The sequence below is a fragment of the Aptenodytes patagonicus genome, chromosome 10, assembly GCF_965638725.1.
Source record: "Aptenodytes patagonicus chromosome 10, bAptPat1.pri.cur, whole genome shotgun sequence".
Taxonomy (NCBI): Eukaryota; Metazoa; Chordata; class Aves; order Sphenisciformes; family Spheniscidae; genus Aptenodytes; species Aptenodytes patagonicus.
In genome coordinates, this window is record NC_134958.1 from 12417065 (window position 1) to 12439329 (window position 22265).

Genomic DNA, 22265 nt, shown 5'->3' on the forward strand with positions numbered 1-22265 from the left:
ACAAAGAACTGCCAGAGTTTATATTAAATGATACTGCTGAAAGCCTGCCTTGATTCCTCCATCTCCGATGACCGTGGAAGGGGCGGCTGCAAGGCGGTTGTAGCTCTCCCTGCGTATCCTACCACAAATTGCAAGATATCGCGAGGCCTTAGGGCACCTGGAAGAGGACAGAAATGCTTTGCCGTGATAAAATGTGCCTCCAGGCACAACAGCATGTGGAGAAACCTCCCTCCCTGCTCTTTGGTGAGGAAGACACAGCTACACATCTAGCTCAAAGGCACCAGCAGGTCCCACCACCAGCCACAACCCAAAAGCCCACGGCCAGTTGGTATGACACTCGTGTCCTGGCTTGCATTGCTCAAGGGCTGCTGAAGGCTCATGGGGAAGCTTTGGCGTGTTATGGTAGGGCCTACACAAACCCCAGAGCGAGACACAATGCAACGGACCAACACACCGTTAGTTACCAGCTTATTTCTGAAAGCCACCAAAACAGGGGGTGCTTCCCCATGGGTGAAAAATCAGGACTGAATGAGTAAAAACATGAATCGTGACTGCCCTGAGCCCCGCACCAGCCCTTTTGGGGCAGCACTAAGCGGAACCAGGGTGACTGCAAAGCCCATACTGCTCACAAAGACATACCTGAGGCCAAATGTGAGGTGACTGTATGAAGAGGCATCTCTTCTCTTGGCAGAGCCCGTTGGCTACACGCAGGTGCCTCTGTCCTTCCGCCTTGGCGCCAGGGCCACCTCCTCCCCCGTGGCGCTTGGCCCATCTTGGCCAGCAAAGCTGCGGTTGTGCCGTACCCAGTGCAACAGCTCCAGCTGGTGGCTGCCAAGGGCCGCTAACAGCATTCACATGGAAACATTTAGGAGGGGGAACGTAGTTATGCCAAGCAAATGCCTGATCTTTCTGTTTGTATCAATCTACCTAACCACAAGGGGCAGGAAAAATCGCAGATGCTTTTACTAAACACCCAACATGTACATAAAACGCACGCACACATTTTCCATCATTGCTGCTTTCCACAGTGCAATGAGAGAAGAGATTTAATTACAAACAAACTCTACTAAATCAAGAAGACAGTTGAAAATAAGGGGGAAAAAAACCATTTAATTCAATTTATTTAGCAGCATCTTTATTGCAACAAAGGTTTTGTAATAAAACGCAGCAAAACTAATGTCTCCACTTTACATGATTAAAAGCCATGTAGCTAGAAAGGTGGGGGAAGGAGGGAGACCAATAAACCCACTGGAGTGAGACATGCAATTTTGTTAACGCAAACAGCAGGCACTTCATGTTCTAAAATTAAACACCTGAACTTCTACTGTGCAGAACAGCCAAGTAAAAACCACATGAAGATCTCTCTTCCCCTTCCAAAGGAGCGGCCCAGAGAACTGTGAGGGGCACACAAAAAGTCTTTACAGGGTTCTGGTACTCAAGTAAACAGGCAATTCAAGGCAGTGTCCTAACCTGGCTGATTATTTCATTTATTTATACTCTATTATTGCCTCATCAAAAGTTGAGCGTCACGCCAGCAGCAAAACAGCCTGCCTTACACACAGACACACACAGCAGAAACACAACCCGCTTCTCCTGGTAGGGAGTAAGGGTTGGGACCCCCGGGCTCAGGGTTTGTGAATTCTCTGTAATTCGCCACACAGGCTCAGACATACAGCGCTCCAGGGTTAAAGCATTACTACACCATCCCGCTCAGAAAGTATTTCCATAGCCTATTCCCAAATGCCACTAGTAAGTAGGGAATGCATTTTCCATTCTAATATAGTGAAGTTAGTCGATTTTCAAAGCTTTACTTTATGCTTTGAACTCATTATTTCATTAACAAACAAGTTAACTGAGTTTATAAAAATTAAGCAGTTCTGGGTAGTTACTAATTCTACTTTGTTCTGAATAAAAAGAGATAATTGAAAACAAAGGGGTGGGGTAGGAGGTGCAACTCCAATGCAAAGGGTGAAACCCAACAGCTTTGCACATTGCACACTCAAGAGGAAATACTGGAAGCTGCCTTAAAACAGGGCAAAAGAGCGTGCTTCCACCAGAAACAAGCACAACCAACCTCAACTGCTGCAAACGAGAAGAAACTGCTGGCATCAACACTCAACTTCAGTATCTCATCGCTCAGATCCCCATATTTCATATATATTTCATATATATTTTTTAAAATATATGAAATTAAAACATTCATCTCAAAGACACCTGTGCAACTAATGTCCACCATGCAACAAAGGCTCAATCCTGCTCCTGCTCAGAGCAGGTGTCCTGCTGGGCACAGAGCAGACCTCTGCTGAAGGCAGAAGATCCCCCAAAGGGACATACTAACGTCTGTTTTGGGAGCAACAGGGACGGTTTCTCCTCACACGGTTTTGCTCCACAGACAACCTCCCTTGCATGTGCTCCCCCAGGATCTCATTAGTTCTGCTTAAAACTCACATTAACCAAGACTTTTTTTAACACGCAGGAAGTGACAAAGTATAATCCCAAATATCAAACAGGCTGGAAATCTCTTCTTGAGTGACAGTACCATCTCCTGGACTGCAAGGTACGACCTCATCCTGGAGCAGGCAACTCCAGTGGCACAGAGCAGGGCAAAACCACCACTCCATGCCAGCTCTGGTCCAGTGCTGGACCAACACTTCACCATACGAGGTGCAGGGCTACTACTCCCCACCAAAGTACTGATGCAACGGTCCTCAGCACGAACACCTTCCTACCTCTGCAGTTGCAATTGCAACGGGCTTTTCCCTTCTTCCCACGTCACTGGGAATTTAGTCATTGACTGCGTAGGGCTGGATCAGACCTCATATAAGGCATCTCTCACACCTTCACCTACAAGCAGGCGTCTTTTGCAAGAACTACAAAACTCTGATGATAAATCCTCCCAGCATTTCCGCAGGATAAGAAAGCATGGGGTCTTAAAGTGCTTAACTACTGTAAAAAGAAAAAAATTTGTAGGAAAGAAAGAAATACATAATTTATGTTGCAAAATAGAGTACTTAAAGAACGTTGTAATTTAATAGCTTTTTGATATATATATTTAAAACAATGGAAAGATGCATTATTAAAAAGTTGTATGTCAGCACTTATAATCACATCCTGTGCTAAGTCAAAACCTGGCCTGGTTTACTTGCATAACATATAGCTCTTCAGTTCCCAAAAAAGCACTGTTTGATGAAGGCCATTTTTTTAATGTTTTTTAAACAAAAGGATCAATTTCGTCTTAAAAATCATATACATTTACATTCAAGGGTAATCACCTATAGAAAAAGAACTAAAACACCCCAAAAAGCAAGTTAATTTAATATTGAACAAAATATAAACAACCTTGGAAAAGGTGATACTATCCACGTGTAATTTTATACATATCTGTATATATGAACAGATATAGATATATGTATATATAATACAACATAAACACATAAGGAACACAATGGAATTCCATAGTAACAGCTTATACTTGTCTCTACTCACTGCCGTGTCGTTCTAGTTCAAATGTATCAGCACACTTACCCGTCTCAATACTGACTATAGCACACTCCATAGGGATGCTGCGTTCGCTTCAGTCACAACAATGAACTACTAAGAGAAGACATTATAGGAGCTGGGTTCCTTCCCTGCCACGCCCTTCCCAAAATAAAACCGTAAGCCTGTTATTGACCTCCTAATGGTACTTTAACTGATCCACTTATAATCGCTGTGATCTGAAAACCAGAAAACAGCCCAAACCAAACATCCCCCCCTCGGAGGAAATTTGCATTTACTGCATGCCTGTTTGCTTTGGCTATCTTTTGTGCAACCCAAAACACAGATCCCATTCTCACACACAGATTTTACAACCGTGTAACTGCACCAGCTCCGATAGCTTTGGTGCATATGCCCAGCAGCCTAACTGAGAAACGATGCGGTTTGATACAATACAGCCAGATTGTGTTAAATCCCAGAGTTTCAGGATCAAGCTGAACGGTACAAAAGCGAGGAAAATACAAGGTTACAACATGTGGAGCACTAAGAGCGTAAACACTGAGAGTGATTCCAGATTTTTAGAAGATGAAAAGAAAATCATGCTCTGTTTCTCTCTAGCACCAAAACAGAAAGAAAAGGAAGTTCTTAGGTTTCTAAGAAAACCATTAAAACTTATAGGAGTTTCAGAGACAAGCCCCAAGGGGAGAATTTCCTGGATTAAAGAGAATCATTTTGCTATGGATTTCTATCTTAAACGACCTGTTGCAAGTTAAAAGTGACCTCACACACTCATGATGCTTTTTAGCCAAGCCTGCTGCTTAGTTAAAACCTCACTAGCAAAAACACAACTGGGATTGCATATCCTTTAGGCTTAGCGGGGTTACCTTAAGCTCTACAGAAAGGGGTTTCTCAAACACAGCATCATAACCATGCTACGCAGGAGTGCTAGAAAGGACCCAGGAATGGAGGACTGAACAGAGTACAAGCCTGGAAAATAGTCCCTCAAATAAAGCATGAAATTCAATATTGCCTCACATGTAGTGTTCGTAAGGTCTCTCCTCACTAAATCCTCTGCAGACCTTTGAATTAGAGTATTGAATTTTAAAATTGTAACAGGACGCATATACCTATATCATGCTGATGTGACGGCAAAAACAGTATTGCAAAACCAGCTCCAGAACGAACATCAGGGAAGAATGTCAATGAGAAATGGGCTGCACTTTTAAGCTTGTTTTAAAATTTATGAAGTTTCAGCTCTTTGACTTAAGTTAGTTTGCATCTCAGAATAAAAGATTATTATGCCCATATCACAGTAACATATCATTTCACTTCCCCACTGAAACCAAGTACAATCAGGATAGGATCTCAAGCTGCTGAAAGAAAAAAAAGAGTATGATTTATCCTGGGGAGAGAAGAAATCATTGAAAAGAACCTGGCATCAACTGAACTGAATCCCAAATTTAAATTCTTTAGGAGGCAGCTTAAAAGTCTTTCTTCTTAAAAAACAATTAACATCTAGATAGGTGATGTGTCTAACTTGTGACCAGCTTCTAAGAAGTGAGACACATCCCTTTCATGAAGCATAAAAGCTATATGATAGCATTTAAAATGTAATACAAGTTGTAACCATTCAGGTAAACTCTTGCTGTGTAGTGAGTAAATCATCCAGTATTATTTAATAAGATACCAAGGAACACACTGTAAAAATACATCAATTATGTCATAATGCTTTTAAAAAGTGAAGATCTGGTGCTGTAGAAGTACGTTATTTTCAGTTTCAACTCCTCCCGCAAGAGAACACCCATGGTACTGCATTATACCACAGACATTTGATTTTATTTACATCCTAAGCTTTGAAGTTATTAGGTCACCATACTTTAATTTCCTGTATGGCACCAAATTTACTTTTAAAAAAGTGTCTCTGTGTGTGTGTACGTGTGTGTACATGTGGCAGGCACCAAAATGCAATGTTCCATCCTATTTTCTCTAGTTTCCTACATCTCCTTGTTCAGAAAAGCAGCCAGCGGAGCAGAGTTCTGCAGAGGTCAATTACATTGCCTTCAGGGCAGCAATACGAGAGCCCAGATTCTCTTGCAGGTAATATAGTAGATGGAGTTCATAGTGCTCTCCCGACTCGGGTACCCTTATACTGTGTCTCTCCTGAGGGTAGATCTAAAATGTAAAATAAAGTTGTAAGTATCCACAAGAGTTGCGGGCACCAACATTTAAACCGGTCCCCAGAGCCACATTCAAAATGTTTATGTAATCTCCCTGCATTAACTCTGCACTTGAGCTAATACACCCCATCCTCCATTGCCTGAACCCAGAGACAACCCACTGCACCCTCTAATCCAGCTAGTGCTGTGCTGGAGGTGATCAGCCTGGCTGAAACAGAGGCAGATGGTGTCCAGAGCCATCACGTCAATCAGCATGCTCCCAGTTCTGCAGCATCATGTGGGATACCTGGGCTACATCTGCACAGAACCAGCAGGGTTTAATTAAATGCAGAACCCTGTTCCACACCGCACAAACACTGCTGTACTGCCTCCAAACTGCAGTTCTCCTTGGGAGCAGCTTTAACCACTCTTAACTGCTCATTTGCCTATTTTTTTTTTTGTTTACTCATAAAATCTTCCTTTTAAAAAAATTTTAGGCTCAAATACTACAGTTTTACCCTAGAATTCCCAGCTGCCCAGCACAGCCATGTTACAAGTTCCAATAATGGACTCCTCAGTCAAAGACAAGACACATTACCTTTACATCCCGGTTCTGGCCTTACCTGTAAGTCATATGGTTTCCCAGCTCTCACTAAAAAGCTGAGCAAAATACTAGTGTGTGCAAAGTGAACATTCTCATCCAAGAATCCGTGCAGCAGCAGCAAACGGTTTGGTCTGAGAAAAGCAAGAGACAAACATTTCTAGACAGCATCCCAGAACCTGCCAGTCATTTCACAGTCCACAAACATCCCTTCAAAAATACTCAACAGAAAAAAAATATTTGCATTGAAGACAGTGATTTCACTATAGTAAATTACTCTGGATGGAGATGTGTCCCAAACCTATTCTTTCCCCCTCTAAATGTTCTTCCTGCATATGCACATCATGGTCAGGCCTTTCATCTGTATATCTTCTTTATTCTCAGAAGTACTTCCTAGCTTGGACAATACAATGGCTTAACACTTGCTCAGAATCTGCTGATTTTCAGCTCTTTGGCAAGAAAGCCCATGGTCTCAGCTTGCTCTGCAGACAGCGCTGTGCTGATACAGCCTTAGAGCATGCAGAAAGCATTCTGATCAAGTAATTTTTGTCTAGCTTAATGCGGCTCTAAAGTGCTAATCATATAATTGAAGATATGTTTGTCATTTCTTTAGACATAAAAGACAGTCTTTAATTACAGCTAGGATAAAAGGGATTACATGGAATGGCCTGTAATTATGCAAATGTTCATTCAAGTCTATTAAGTTTATTAGTGTTGGGTTTTGGTCTTTTTTTTTTTTTTAATTATTATTTAATACTAGCATTTGTGATTCCAGAATTCAATTGCCAAGAAGATGGAGATAAAAATGTGTCCACAGGGCTTGAACTTTCCTGGTAGGAAAAGTAGAAGGCAAGAGCCAGAACCAAACTTACTCAGAAGGAAACTTCTCAGCTTGCATGGCCACCGAACCTAGGTAATACCCCTGCTCGTTGTGATCCGGGTGGCCCATGTAACGCTCTGTGTAACCAGTGTCATAGAAAATCCACAGCGTGACAGGTGCTCCAGCAACGGCAACCTGCAAGTTCAACAGGGCTCTCAGCATCAGGAGGGGAATGACAACACCTGACCCCCTGATCTGGGGATGTCCCTCCCTCCCACAACTCTATCCCAGTGCAACTATAATTGCCCAAAACACCCTGATAAGTTTACAATCCACAGCCTGCAGTGGAAAAAGAAAAGCAATCCTCACTCTCCCTCCCACAGTTCATACATATTAGCACAGCTCAGCTATGACCTACATGTGCTGAAAAACAGGCAGCTGCTGAAAACAAGGAAGATCCTACAGACAAATCAGAAGCAACACTAAACATATCACCTCCAAGGCCTGCTGAGGGAAGTGGATTTTGTCCAAAACGCAGAGTGCTCTGCTTTCGGGTTGCAAAACCTTTGTTCATTCAAATGTCTAACAGAAACTGGGATCGACAGCTCCCTAGGACGCAGCAAACTACCTTGCATAGCTACCACCAGCTTGCAGAGAGGTTTGTGAAAAAAAAGACCGACGAGAAAAAAAAACAACCCTTTGCAAGGCAGGTATTTTAATAAAAGTAAAAATCTAACAATCCTTAAGGACTTGAGACAAGTAATTATTAAACCTCCCAGGAATACTCAGGTTGGACTTAGACAAAGCAAGAGCAGCCACAAAGAACAAAACACATCCCAAGAGCAATATCCAGCTCTTACCACATCTCTACCTCTGAGACTTGCCCAACAGCAGTCTGGCCATTTACTATAGCTGTCTAAAGTCACGTAATCAGAACCACCTCTTTTCAGTACCTCTCCCTGTCCCCAGGTTGCCCTCCTGGCTGCTTCAGAACATGCTGCTACAAAGCAGCATGGGCAATGTGATCTGGGAATAGATCAGTCTGCAAAGAAACTATTCTCCCAGGGCAGGAAAGAGGGGAGGAGGAAAAGAAGGAGGTGTCGTTTTTCAGCAGGATCATTTCTCTTAGTTGGTTCACAGGACAAAGAGCTCGGCTGACACAAAGTGAGCAGCAGCTGAGACTATATAAGGTACCTTCAGCATAGGTGACCTTAGATTGGTATAGCTATACCAGCACAGTTAAGTTATTGCAAGCTCAACAGTCCAACAGTTTAAAGCTCTCTTACACAGTTCCAGAGAGGGAATATCCTTCTGTGCTCAGCTGAACAGGGTGACCAGTTGTTCCTCCTCACCCCAGCTCATGAGAACAGACTCTCAGATATTCCAGTAAAATTGGCCTACCTGAACAGCCCCACACTCCTCTTACATGCCAGGCTTCTTGGATGGCAAGCATGTTCTGCCCAAAAGCACCCTGCTTGCATTAATGCAGGAAGCGTCATGGACAACACCACACCTTCACATCAGGTCAAGATTATGTCTGGCTCATTTGGAGCTGGGGGAAGCAAGCACAGTGATGGTGCGGTCACACCACGCTCCTTGGGGTGGTTACACTCAAATAAGACCACCACACTCTCCTGGGGAGAAAAGCTGCAAATTTCTGTGGAGAGGTAGGAAAGTGCAGCACTTAATTCCACAAATGCAATTTTCTGATTTGAGGCATCTCTGTCAGTATTGGGGCTGTACTGGTATCACTGTCTCTGGAAAGCTGAGTCCCATAGCTGTACCAGTACAGACTCAATTTGAATACCAGTACCAGACACCTCCCAAAGCCTAACAGTGACAATAGGCTTACGGAGGAAGAGCATCTCATCCCCATGCTTCACACAGAAACACAAGTGGAGAGAACTGAAGAGACAACCCAAGGTCACACAATAACTTATAACTGCTCTTGCAACACCTGCTGACTGCTGGTTTTAAAAGGTACTGTGGCTTGTTAGCAGGCACTAGCCTTAAAGAGTGAATAGATTTTCAGATCTGTCATCTGTGAAGTATCAAAAAAATAATCAAAGCCTGGAAGCCTAATTAGAAATACTGTGGAAGAAATGTTTGCTAGAAAAGCAACTTCTCTCTGAAGTCACCCAAATAGAAGAGTCTTGAAGAAAACAGCCAGAGCGCTGTGTCCTCACTTGTCTAGAGCAAGCTCAAAAGCCTGTGCTGTGAACACCCGTGGGAGGTTACACAATTAAGGGAAAAATTCTGTCTGCACCACCAGAATAAGTACTCGATGTATGAACATACCCTGAAGATATCTGACCTCTGCATTAAAGCCATAAGAGAGAGGTAGCCTCCATAGGACCAGCCATGAATGCCAACACGATCCAGATCAATGAAGTCATACTGCGATGCTAAATACTGCAGCCCTTCCACCTGGTCATCAATTTCTATTTGTCCCTGGGAGGGGAGAGAAAGAGGTAAGTTTTATTAGTTCCAGCAAAAGTTACATTCTCAGGATTTCCAAAGGTAACCACCTTTAGACCTTTGCTGCTTCTGTCTGTGCAGCACCCAACCCCACACCAGTACTCCACTGTGCTAGGCTTGTTACAGAAGATGACCCCTTTCCCCCGTAAGACAATAAATACATGCTAACCCACCTCTTTAACTATCCTTTTCTTCATTTGTCTCCTTGCTTGGGGACAATTAAGATCTTTCAGTGTTTTCGCTTTTTGCTGTTACAAAAGCAAGGCTGCATTCTAGCTCTGTGCATGAAAATGCCATTCCCAACACACAGCGAGCTACACTACAAAGCCAGCAGAGCCTGGCACAGGCCCTCCCTGCCTGTACACACAGCCAAACACACTCACCCTCTCCAGCCTGACACAGGAACTGCCCTAAATAGTAACCCACGCTGTAATGAAACTATCCTGCTTCATGTGAGCACCAAAGCATATCTGGTGGAAGTCAGACACCCCCTTATGAACCACCTCGCGTTATGCCTGCCAAGCTGGCGTTGGTTCGCAACCTCAAACCCTGACATAAAATCTTTCCCACATTGAGCACCTTTCCTCCCTCAAATCCACAGTGCTCAACTATACACAGTTCCCCTCCCCAAACCTAGGCAGCATCGCACAGGCAATGCTGGGCATCTGTGCCAAATCAGTGCTTCAGCTCAGATAACACTGGGACTCAAACCTGCCTCTGGCTGAAAATGAAGAGCCAGACTCAGAGCTCCACTTACCATTTTGTATTTAAAGGCTCCTTCAAACTTCAGCCCTCGGTGGCAGGACCCCCTGTTGTCAATGACAACAACGACGTAGCCTAAAGATGCCAAAGTGTTCAAACGGAAATACTTGATTCCTTTAAACCGATTGTTCACTAGCTGTACCTGGAATAGAAGAAGAGCAGTAACACAACCACATATGTAATGGAATCCAGAGGTCACCCCTTAATCCAATTTCAGATTTTATTTATATTTACCTTCCTTTAAATGTTTTATACATTTTTATAATGTAAAGTTTTCAAGATCCCTACTCCCTGCTGCAGGATTCACTCTCCCTGCTTGTGGTCTGCTGTGAAATAAACTCTCTTCCCTCAGTAACAAGCCATTCTGTGTCACAGATATGAAGAGGTGAACTGAGCTCCACTGCAGCACCAATGGGCATAGAGCAAGAGGGGCAGCTGCTGACAGCACAACCCAAGCCTGAGCCTGCAGCTCTGCTCTCCACTCCCTCTGTTCTTCCCCAGGAGAAAATCTTTCCCTTCACCAAGTCTCACTCCAGCTGCCTTGGACCATAGCAGGGCACAGTAGAGTTGGGGGAACCAAAGCAGGGCTAAGGGGCTCACCTTCTCCTCTTCATCAGTGGGAAAAGGAGGACTGGGGAGCAAGCTCTCCTAAGCACACACAGTGCTCAATGGTCAGTGCTAACAGAGCTCCCCTCACATACACATGGGGGAAGTGGAAACAAAGAACAGGAGCCCCTACGGAGGAGGGGGAGATAGAACTGGGACTGCCTGCACTCCCCTTTATCCCAGTTCCAGCTCTGCTACTCCATACCTGTTCTCAGACAAGTGGCAGTGCCTCGATGTATGATCTGGAAATCATGACCACTTACAGCACCTTTGGCCAAGCAGCTAGTCACCAAGCAGGCAAAAAACTGCACGCTATCCTCAGCACGGAGCAGGAACTGTTCATACAGGACAACAGTGGAGTGATCCAGGCCAGCCCGCCCCACTGCTGGCCACACCAACATGCCACACTCACCTGTGGCCCTCCATAGATGAAGAGCACAGTGGGGTACTTCTTTCCAGGTTGCAGATTGTGAGGTTTGTACATCATCCCATAGAGCGTAAACCCTGTGGAGCTCTCGAAGGAGAACACTTCTGGGGGAACATAATCAGGAAGAGGGCCTGCCACAGGAGGGAACAGAGAGTCTGGTTTAACTGGATTCATTCATTAATGGATGAATAACGCAGCTCTGCTCCAGCCCTGCCCCAATCCCAATGGAGCTCTCCCACACTTTCCAGTGGATGTGACTGGCACCAGGCAGAGACTGGGAATGCCCCGGCCCTAGGGGAGCCTTCTCAGTCCTATCACATTCCCATCCCTGCTCTCCTCTGAACAGTAGTAACTCTTCTCCCCTGACACAGCCATTACAGGTATCCCATCCCTTCCTAACCCCACTTCGGACTCACTGCATTAATACATGGAAAGCATAGGATATAGAGTATGCCTTGGGGAAGGAAAGATGAAAGGGAATAGAAACAAAATGGAAAAATAAAAGCCCAAGAGCTGTCTCACGAAGACGTGAGTAGGAAGCAGCACACAACTATTTACAGAGTGTATGACCCTCCCCCAGAGGCCCAGAGCATTATATATGCTCATTAGCAGGCATATAGCACAGAGTAAATGACTGCACTTAAACCCCTCCCCCGATGCTAAAACTGGCTTTCTACAGTTTCTACTGGCTCTAGCGGCAGAAACTTAGTAATTTCCACTCTAAATTCCTTCATGGCCAGTTTATACCCATTCGTTGCTGAGGTGAAAATGTCACTCAGGTACTTCCAAGAACTCCTCACACAAGCATGAGTTTCAGAGACAAGTCTAGTCACCCAGAACAGCAAATCTCAAGCAAGCATATTCTGGGATATCTTTCATTCTGTGATCCTGGTTGTCCTCTTCCTGTTCCTTATCCATGCTGTTACCTGCTGAATCTAAAATGGTAGCCCAGAATTCCTTTGTCCTATGAGCTGCATCATCTTCAGGTCCTGTCAGACGGTAAAGTGACACACAGTGTGGGTTCTTCTGATTACTGTACTTGCTGATGAACATGTCACAATCCTAGGGAGAAAAAGAACATTATCTTGAACTCCTCAGTGCGGAGGCACAAGCAAAAGTGATCACTTTTTTCTGCATCTAGATCTTTCAGAAGATGTTTATGGACCAAATTAAATCAGGAAGTCTGGGCTCTTTTGATAGCAGATAGATTCTGAGAAGCTACAGTCCCTAGCAAGACTCAGATATTAACATTCCAAAGCCAAAAATACACCTGCAAAACCAACAGTGGCATGAGGACCTTGTCACAAATCCTCTTCTGGGTAAAGCATTCCCAGCTGAACGGGCTACTGTGCCAGATGCCTGGAACCCCACCCAACGCTGCCACAGGCTCATCTCTGGCAATTGCTCTATAGCCTACTTCAGGCAAAAAGAGCCAAGCTCAAACAGTTTCAAACAATTCATCCTGGCTCCTTTTGCCTGAGGTGAGCTGAAGAGCAGCTGAACTGGGAGGTCAAATCTGGTTTCCAGGGTGGGTTTATGCACTCACTGTACAACATACAGGAGCACACAACAGAGTGTAAAATCTATTTTTGTTATATTCAAATACAGCCTTGTCTGCTGATTGATGAAGGACAAGACTGCCAATAAGCCACAGCACACCCAGCCAGCCCTGTCTATACAGGGCCTCACAGGCAAACAGGTACCTGGCTGACACAGCAGGCGTGAGAGTAACCACGTTCTGTCAGCCGCTTTACTTCTCCAGGATTCTCGTAGTTAACAACGTACAAGTGATGCTCTAAAGGTGAGTCTTTTGTGCCTTGAAAATACACCACTTTTTTGGCTTCATCAACATAGATCTGTCAAAACCAAAACCAAAACATCCCTCAATATTGTTTCTTGCCAAAACAATACCCAGTTCTACTGCCTCCAAGTCTCCTCCCCGCCCCACTTCCATAAAGCTGAGTTATAGCCCAACAATCTGTAAGGAATAAGCCAAATGATTATTCTTACTGTCCACAACTCTGTCAGTTACGGTTTGCACTTCACACCTTGTTGCTCAGCTCTCTCATGCAGGTCCTTTACTTTTCCCAGTCTCCCCTACTGTTTGCCGTGTTAAATAGAATCATAGAATAGTTTGGGTTGGAAGGGACCTTTAAAGGTTATCTAGTCCAACCCCCATGCAATAAGCAGGGACATCTTCAACTAGATCAGGCTGCTCAGAGCCCCCTCCAACCTGACCTTGAATGTTTCCAGGGATGGGGCATCCACCACCTCTCTGGGCAACCTGTGCCAGTGCTTCACCACCCTCAGCGTAAAAAATTTCTTCCATCTTATCTAGTCTAAATCTACCCTCTTTCAGTTTAAAACCATTCCCCCTTGTCCTATTGCAACAGGCCCTGCTAAAAAGTTTGCTGCCATCTTTCTTATAAGCCCCCTTTAAGTACTGATAGGCTGCAATAAGGTCTCCCCGAAGCCTTCTCCTCTCCAGGCTGAACAACCCCAACTCTCTCAGCCTTTCTTCGTAGGAGAAGTGTTCCATCCCCGTGATCATTTTCCTGGCCCTCTTCTGGACCCGCTCCAACAGGTCCATGTCTTTCTTATGCTGAGGGCTCCAGAGCTGGACGCAGTACTCCAGGTGGGGTCTCACCAGAGCAGAGTAGAGGGGTAGAATCACCTCCCTCGACCTGCTGGCCACGCTTCTTCTGATGCGGCCGAGGATGCAATTGGCCTTCTGGGCTGCGAGCGCACATTGTCAGCTCACATCCAGCTTTTCATCCACCAGAACCCCCACGTTCTTCTCGGCAGGGCTGCTCTCAATCCCTTCATCCCCCAGCCTGTGTTGATACCGGGGGTTGCCCCAACCCAGGTGCAGGACCTTGCACTTGGCCTTGTTGTTGAACCCCATGAGGTTCACATGGGCCCACTTCTTGAGCTTGTCCAGGTCCCTCCGGATGGCATCCCGTCCCTCAAATAACTCTGTCTCCCATTCTTTGTCATCTCCCCACTCTTCAGACCCTTTCCCAAATCACATATGATATAAACCACCCCAGAAGGAAATCAAGGCAGCAGCTGACTGTAAACCACTGCCACGTTAAATATTCCCCAGTTGTCCCTTCTTTTTGAGCAGACAGCAGAACAGATTCAAATGCAGGTCAATTTGCACACCTCCTTCCCTAACCCCATTTCTAATTACTATTTAGGAAGGATTTCAAAGACCTTTACAAAGTCCAAACTAGCCAAAGAGTTCTCCTTGAACTGCTGTTTGATTCAAATGATCAAAGAATTCATCCAGCTCAGATAGAAGAGCAGCAGCTTGGGGAGCATTCCCTCCCTCCTTGTGCAAGCTCACAGGCTATATGGAACGTAAACACTGTATTCTGCCTAAGAAGAGACAGGGCTAATAGATTTATGCTGATCCCTCCAACGAGTATCTCTTGATTCCAGGACAGCAGTTGGACACCATCATGACATCTTGCTGCTCATGGAATATGTGGAATTTCCTCGCTGCTGCCTTGCGGTATTTTTGCTCCCTTCTCCTCCTCTTTAAGCCTTGAAGTGTTGGTCGACAGCCGGCTGAATATGAGCCGGCGGTGTGCCCAGGCGGCCAAGAAGGCCAACAGCATCCTGGCCTGTATCAGAAATAGTGTGGCCAGCAGGAGGAGGGAAGTGATTGTGCCCCTGTACTCGGCACTGGTAAGGCTGCACCTCGAATACTGTGTTCAGTTTTGGGCCCCTCACTACAAGAAGGATGTTGAGGTGCTGGAGCGTGTCCAGAGAAGGGCAACGAGGCTGGTGAGGGGTCTGGAGAACAAGTCTTATGAGGAACGGCTGAGGGAACTGGGGTTGTTTAGCCTGGAGAAAAGGAGGCTCAGGGGAGACCTCATCGCTCTCTACAATTACCTGAAAGGAGGTTGTAGTGAGGTGGGTGTCGGTCTCTTCTCCCAAGTAACTAGCGATAGGACAAGGGGAAATGGCCTCAGGTTGCGCCAGGGGAGGTTTAGATTGGATGTAAGGAAAAATTTCTTTACTGAAAGAGTGGTTAAACATTGGAACAGGCTGCCCAGGGAAGTGGTTGAGTCCCCACCCCTGGAGGTATTTAAAAGACGAGTAGATGAGGCACTTAGGGACATGGTTTAGTGGACATGGTGGTGTTGGGTTGACGGTTGGACTCGATGATCTTAGAGGTCTTTTCCAACCTCAATGATTCTATGATTCTATTCTATGATTCTAACTTAGTGGGGAAAACTCCTTGTTGACAAGGATCCACACAGGAACATGCAGGAAAAGAAAGCCAACTAATGTTGCCTGTGTTGCTTTCCCACACTTCCAAAAACACAACCTCTGGTCCAGAATAGCGTATCAGAGGTAGAGAATGAAAGCACACTGTAGACCAAAAACACCCACATGATACATATGCTCAAACTCAATACCAGGGAGGGGCAAGGTCCACTCTTCTCAGGGAGCAGAGCCTCACTAATGTGACATGTACTGATTTGTGAGGCCCCAGAGACCACCTCCTTGCAGTGTGTGCTGCTTGCAGGATATCCATGCAGCAAGAGTGGAGACTTACATTGGATCCATGTCTGCCAAGCACTTCCCATTCTCCACTGGTAATCGCTATCTCCTCTTTGATGGGACACTTGAAGTCACCTACAAATAACCAACACACAAACAGAGATTTTACGCTTTTACATTTTACGAAACACAGGGTCACAATAACACTTCTTCCTTCCAAGCTTTTTTACTAGACTAAACCCAAGAGCAACCTGCCTTTGCAGAAGACCCACACTTCTGCCAGCTCCCCAGACAAATGTTAGGGCTAGTACTATTTAACATTCTGTGAAATGTATGTTAAAGGATTCACAGGATTCAACCCGAGGCCTGGACAGCTTGCTTGCTTTTTTTAAGTATTTTGTCACTTGCACAGAAATAGAAGTTTTATACTGAAAAATGGGTGTGCAAAGGGAATCTCAGGTGTGAAAAAATGTGGAACTTTGCAACAGGGTGGGGAACAACTCTGCTTTTATAAGATGGTTTCATTTCCCTTAGAATGAGGGAGATTTAGCGAGAAAAAGAAGTCAGATGCATTCAGAGAAATCTAATCAACCCAGGATATAATGCTATCTGGGGAAAAAAAACCCCAACAGTTGCATGAAACTAGGACCTCTAGTAAAATTAGGTGTATTTTTTGTGCATGCAGAGCTCAGTAAGTGCCTTCAACACTCAGCAAGTAAATTAAGTATCACAGCATGAAACTGTAAATTAAAGAATACATGCTGTGGAAAAGCCACTCCGGGAGCTTTGCACACAGCTATATCATGCATCTGAGCAAGACCAAACTTTGACTGCAGCTCAGAAGCACGCGGTCCTTGAATTTTTTTTGCTTGAAATAACTCTTCCTCCATTTCCATTTGCAACAGCTGCCAGTAATTTTCTCCTACTAACATCTCTGTCTATACAGTAATACCATGATTGTTTTTAAGAGCAGAGAGGAATTCTCTGAATAGTTGTCATCATAGGTTTTGCTGCCAAGCACATATGTTCATTTTAAAGGGACTAACATGTGGGCCCACTCAGACAGGGAGGCCCTCTATGGACCTTTTTACAGTGTGTTCAAACTGTGCTCTTTGTCAGCCTCTCTGCTACCAATCTGCTTGTAAAAAGGCTGACAGGGACTATGCTGGTTTTACTTGCAAAATCAAGTCCTGAACCAGCGTGCATCTATTAGATACATTGGACCCTGCACATCAGAGGTAGCTATGTTATTGCTATAATGATTAACCTCTGGCAAATTCAGCGCACAAACAGTCCCAACATCGACAAGGAAAAGCCAACTAAGTGCGTTTCACAGTATCACAGGGAGCTTGTTTCCCATCTGATTTTTTGAAACTTTTCCCTCTAGTCCACGGGGAAGAATCAGGGTTAAAACTAAGGCATGCTGAATACAGAATAACCCCTGTACAATTTCAAGAGGAATGACTGTACAGTGAAGTGCTTTCCTGGACAACAGCAGGAGTTTCCAATAAGACAATAATTCCTGCCACCTGGAAGGACACTTATTTCCTCACTAGTCAGCAGCACATGCCCAATTAAAGCAAAAGAATAATTTCACTTACTTGGAGCAGGAAGGCCTCCACACGACCGTTTATACTTGCTCTCCTTCAAAACCGAGATGACTTTGTATAGGTGCCGGAATCCTGTTTTACACTCGGAGGCAAAAATGAACTCTATCTCATCTTCATGGGTTTGAGGGAAAACATAGAAGATATCATGGATCTGTGGAGACAGAACAGGGGTTTATTGTTATCAGCAGCACTTTGGCACTGAAGTCACACATAATAAGTTCCTCTTACTGCTCAACACAGACAACGCAGTTCACACTAGCAGGGTGCAGCACTGTCCGTTACTGGGAGAACCAGTTATGCTTATGAGTCAGGGGGTGTCTGCAGGCAGGGGCCTCATATGCTGCACAGCTCCAGGCTTTTTGCTAGTCTAACTCTAACTTCTGGCCACCAAAGTAATTAAGTAAATTTTTCTGCACCTGCCTTTCTAGCTTAGACACAGAGTGGGTCCAGCTCTGCAGACAGCATATGAGAGCCACCCAGAGAAGCCAGAGTTCAGTGGCCTCCTCTGTCCAGTGCTGTCTGGAAGCCCACAAGTGAAGGGTTATTTAAAGAAAGATGAGCTGACATCATCTTCCCACTCATGAAGATGCCAACTCTTGCTTCAAGGGACAATCTTTTGAGGGACTGGGGAGCATTTATCTATAGAGTACAAGCTGCCAGTCAAAAACCACTCCAGCCAGTGAAAATAATGGAGAAAGGACAAGTCACTGCACCATCCTGAAACCACGCACACTATTACTAAGGAGAAAACATGGTATCATAGAGACCACCCACTGTATAGAGATCATTCACTGGAAGGCTTTGTGCAAATGCTCTCTGCTGAAAGATCCAACTACCTGTCAGTGATTGATGTTCCCAGGCCTTCCTGCACCCTGGCACACCTCCAATGGGATGTTATTTTAGAGACATCGATCTTTTTCTGCAGAAGTGTGAACAGCACTCATTTTTACAGCATTAGCCTGAGCACACCGGTGTCCGGTCTCACAGCACAGGCCCTAGGGCACACCTCCGAGAACATTACACACAAATCTATTTCACCAGACCATATGTAGTTAAGGAGGGGTTTTAGTGACTGTTAGCAGACTCTCGGGACTTGTTCACCCAATATCAGCTAGATAGATCTTTGTTGGCTGAAGAATACTTTACCTGTTGGCACTGCTGTTGGTGAACAACTGGCACCAAGAAGCCGGAGGGTGTCAGTGGGTAACACTGCAGGCAAGGGGCTGCTCTGAAATGCCAGAGCCCTGGGCTCTGCTCCTAGCTCTGTCTGACCACTGTGCAGCCTCAAGCAAAGCAGCTCTGCTTTCACATCCCAAATCTCTCTGTTCTCTACATACTGTGAACTCTTTACAGCAGGAAGCACAGAGTATGCACAGAACTTGTACAATGGGAAAATTCTCCTAGGCAGCACAGTAGCACCAACGTTGCTCAAGTGCTACAAATAGGGTCTTGAACAACAAGCTGTCAGAGAAGGCTGAAATTCATATTCTTACATTTATCCAGATGTCTGTTGTTTCTTCATAAATAATGAAAGGTGTAACAGAATCTGGTACAGCATCGATAAGTTTCTGTCTTTCCATTGCATCATCTTCTGTGGGGATGAATAATGCAGGAGGGATCAAGACTATCTGAAGTCGAGTTTGGGAGCGATCCAGTAAAATGGACCAGATGCTGTTGAGGAGACAGATATTAGAGAAAATAACATGCAACCATGAGTATTAGACAGGTCTGAAAATCTTGACAGACACTCATTAGCACTAGGCATTTTGAGGGAATCAAGAATGTTCAATTTCAGATTAAGCACAAAGCCACATGTAAAATGTCACCCACATAAACAAATCTCTTCCACAACACAAGAACTTATTTCACTTCATTTCAATATTGCGTAAGCACTGCCGGTTCAAAAGTTTAATTAATTCTGTTCTCCCAGATTTGAACTGTGCTTTAGGGGAGAAAGAGAAGAGAAAAATCAGAGGGAATAATGAAACAGAAAAATTTCAATTTAAATTTCAGGATACTTGTGAAAATACTAATGCTTTAAATCTATACCTGACAAGAGAATAATACTGGCACCTAAATGGACTGGCAGCAGACCCTGCCATACTTCTGATGACTTTACATGTAGCTCTAACAATAATTCTGCAAAAAGCAAGGTAATGGAGCAAATGTGTCCCTGCATTTCTTCCACATTTGGGGGGCAGAAAGAAATAAATTAAAAAGGTGAAAGCCATCTTTAGATTCAAGAACTGGAGAAGTGCAATTCTGGAGAAACTCCTGGTGAGTTAGAAACACTGTACTACATCATCTACAGGGTTAAAAATGACATGCAAATGTAAGTAGCACTTACAGCAGGTTTTCTGATCAGTAAGTCTGGTCAGCAAGGATGGTCCAGTGGTTAGGGCGCTAGCCTAGGGCCTGGGGGACCTGGGCTCATTTCTCTCCTCAGCCACAGACTTCCTGTGTGACCATGGCAAGTCACTTAGCCTCTCTGGGCTTCAGTTCCCCATCTGTAAAATGGGGATAATAGCACTGCACTCTCTCTCTCACAGGGATGCTGAGAGGACACATACATCAAAGGCTGCGAGTGCCCAATACCAAAGCAGTAGGGCCAGGTACCAGAGAAAGAGACAAGGACGACTCTGTTTTGGTTTTTGGAAAAATCATCCCCTTTGCACAAACAAGTTCGTAGCAATGTAAAAATGAAAGCAGGCTGAAGCTTGAAGAAGACAGAGACCACTACATTCTGCTTCTAACTGTATCGCCCCAAACCCTCTAAGCAGAGATAGGATTAACATACGCACTATTTTCCTTCTGGCGTCCACCCAGCTCTAGCAATGTACTCTACTCCTTCAAAGAGGATCTCGAACGGCTGAACTAGCTCTTTATCCACAACATCTGCAATCTGTTGACAAAGCAGCAATTCAGTGACACTGAGATGAACCCCCCCAACCAATTTTCATGCACGATGAGAGTCTGGACACAGAAGACTTCTTCTGTGCAGCTCATGCAATTTAGAATGCTCAGCCTTTGCAACACAGGGGATTCAACCCCTTCTGTAGCCAGACACCAGCATAGTAGGAGAGCTGCATACTACCAGCACAGACAGGGCTGGGACTTGAGAAATCTGGATGCTGCTCGCAAATCCATTGTTCATCTCGGACAAGTCACTTGAACACTCAGTTTCCCCTGTAAAGGGGAAGTGATTTGTACCGAGCTATTTTGTAAGGTGTTTTCATCGGTAGATGTTGAACATCCTGTATGACATCCAGTTATCAACGTGGTTCTAATTTATGATATGCAGTTCTGCAGTCTCTCCCTGCTGGGACTGGGAACAAGTCACAGCAGTACCCAAAGGGTCCTGATGGCTTTCCCTGCCTTTGCTGGCTGACGTCAGCATCGCTATCCCAGCAGGTGACTGTTGATGGCTGAAGTAGCTCAAGAGTAGAGAGAATCCCAATAATGTGTGGCTGCTACTGTATCTGTTTGGTAAGATTAATTTCCCAACTGTCCGAAGATCTTGGACTGGGCTATGGAAATTTCTGCATCTGTTAAAAAATCCTGGGGCGAAAGCAAAGTTCATCTGTTTCCATATCTTCATGCTTTTGTAAGGTGATATATTCTCTTTGCAATCAAATTTTCCCAATATCTGCAGCCAATCAAGAGATCTGTCACATAAGAAGGTCTAACCATCCACACCTAAAATATTCTGCTCTGCAGCTGAGTTCATAAACCAGTAGTAGGGAAGTAAAGAACAGCCTTGAGAAACACTGCTGCACACACAGACACCAAGTATCTGCATAGGAACGAGCCAAGTGCACTGCCTCCAGAGAAGCCATTAAGCTATCACAACCAAGGACGTTTATGTGTACTGAGCTGGAAAATGAATTTTACCAGAAAAGAATCACAGAAATTATATTTATTTGGAAAACAAGCAGAACATAGAACTTACTCTGCCTTCCGCATTGATTGTCACTTCAGATATCTTGAAAGTGACCTTTGGATTTGCTGTACCTATAAAAACAGATGTTAGCAGTCGGGCACCAATTGTTTGCTTCCAAGAGGGCAGACTTGAACTGTGGATTATTGTGGTGTTATTCATGCAGAACTGGGAAAGGCAAACAGCAGAATGCTCTTTGATCAAATAGCCTGCTTGCATGTGTGAGAGAGCACAGAAGCAGGCAGGGAAAAAAGAAACTGCAAACATGAGGCAGATTCAGTGGACGTAATCCTGCAAACAGATCTCATCAAGAGCCATGCTACTGACACAGTCAGTCTTCTCTCCCACAGTCAAAGGATGCACATATTAGTTGGAAGTAAATGCTCAGGAGCGATCAGGATAGCAAAACAAGCTTTGGTTTACTGTTTGGCTGTTATTCTCAAGGTGGTACATAGAAAGTGATCCAGTGCTAAAAAGCATCTGTAAAAATTAAACTGTGAAAATTAAACGCTTAAAAACCTATTGCCATGACTCATGCAGTTAAGATAATAAAGCTACATATTTGTGTTGAACACTGAAAATCTAAAGTTAACTCTTTACACAAAGCAGCAACTCATCCTGCCGTACAGCACCTGCAGTGCTAAATGCTGGGGCCTGCTCCACAGCAAGAAAAGATGGACTATAAAGAATAAAGCCGCTGCCAGTTGATCCAGAAGCCACACGTGGCAAATTCCATGTACTCTGAATATTCTCAATGCTGCTGTGAAGTACTCCCACTTCATCAACCTGGTTTATACACAAAAACTAATGCACTGAGGTGAAACGACTTGTCTTGGGCCACAGTGCTGGCCTATTTAAGTACTTACCTTCTCCCTG

The 22265-nt window shown here is 44.6% G+C and overlaps 1 protein-coding gene across 5 annotated transcripts in view; it reads right to left on the minus strand.

The window, feature by feature from the left end:
• Positions 1 to 1090: 1090 nt before the first annotated feature.
• Positions 1091 to 22265, minus strand: part of DPP8 (dipeptidyl peptidase 8) — a 32167-nt gene continuing 10992 nt past the window's right edge. For all 5 annotated transcript variants that reach the window (XM_076348079.1, XM_076348080.1, XM_076348078.1 and 2 more), the window contains exons 8-20: positions 21402 to 21463; positions 20254 to 20354; positions 18946 to 19123; positions 17444 to 17603; positions 15898 to 15977; positions 13031 to 13183; positions 12254 to 12389; positions 11313 to 11458; positions 10290 to 10436; positions 9353 to 9505; positions 7107 to 7249; positions 6257 to 6368; positions 1091 to 5649 (exon numbers count right to left, since the gene is read on the minus strand). In XM_076348079.1, the coding sequence (XP_076204194.1) occupies positions 5527 to 5649; positions 6257 to 6368; positions 7107 to 7249; positions 9353 to 9505; positions 10290 to 10436; positions 11313 to 11458; positions 12254 to 12389; positions 13031 to 13183; positions 15898 to 15977; positions 17444 to 17603; positions 18946 to 19123; positions 20254 to 20354; positions 21402 to 21463 (1694 nt within the window). In that variant the 3' untranslated portion in view covers positions 1091 to 5526. The remainder of the gene's footprint in view (positions 5650 to 6256; positions 6369 to 7106; positions 7250 to 9352; positions 9506 to 10289; positions 10437 to 11312; positions 11459 to 12253; positions 12390 to 13030; positions 13184 to 15897; positions 15978 to 17443; positions 17604 to 18945; positions 19124 to 20253; positions 20355 to 21401; positions 21464 to 22265) is intronic.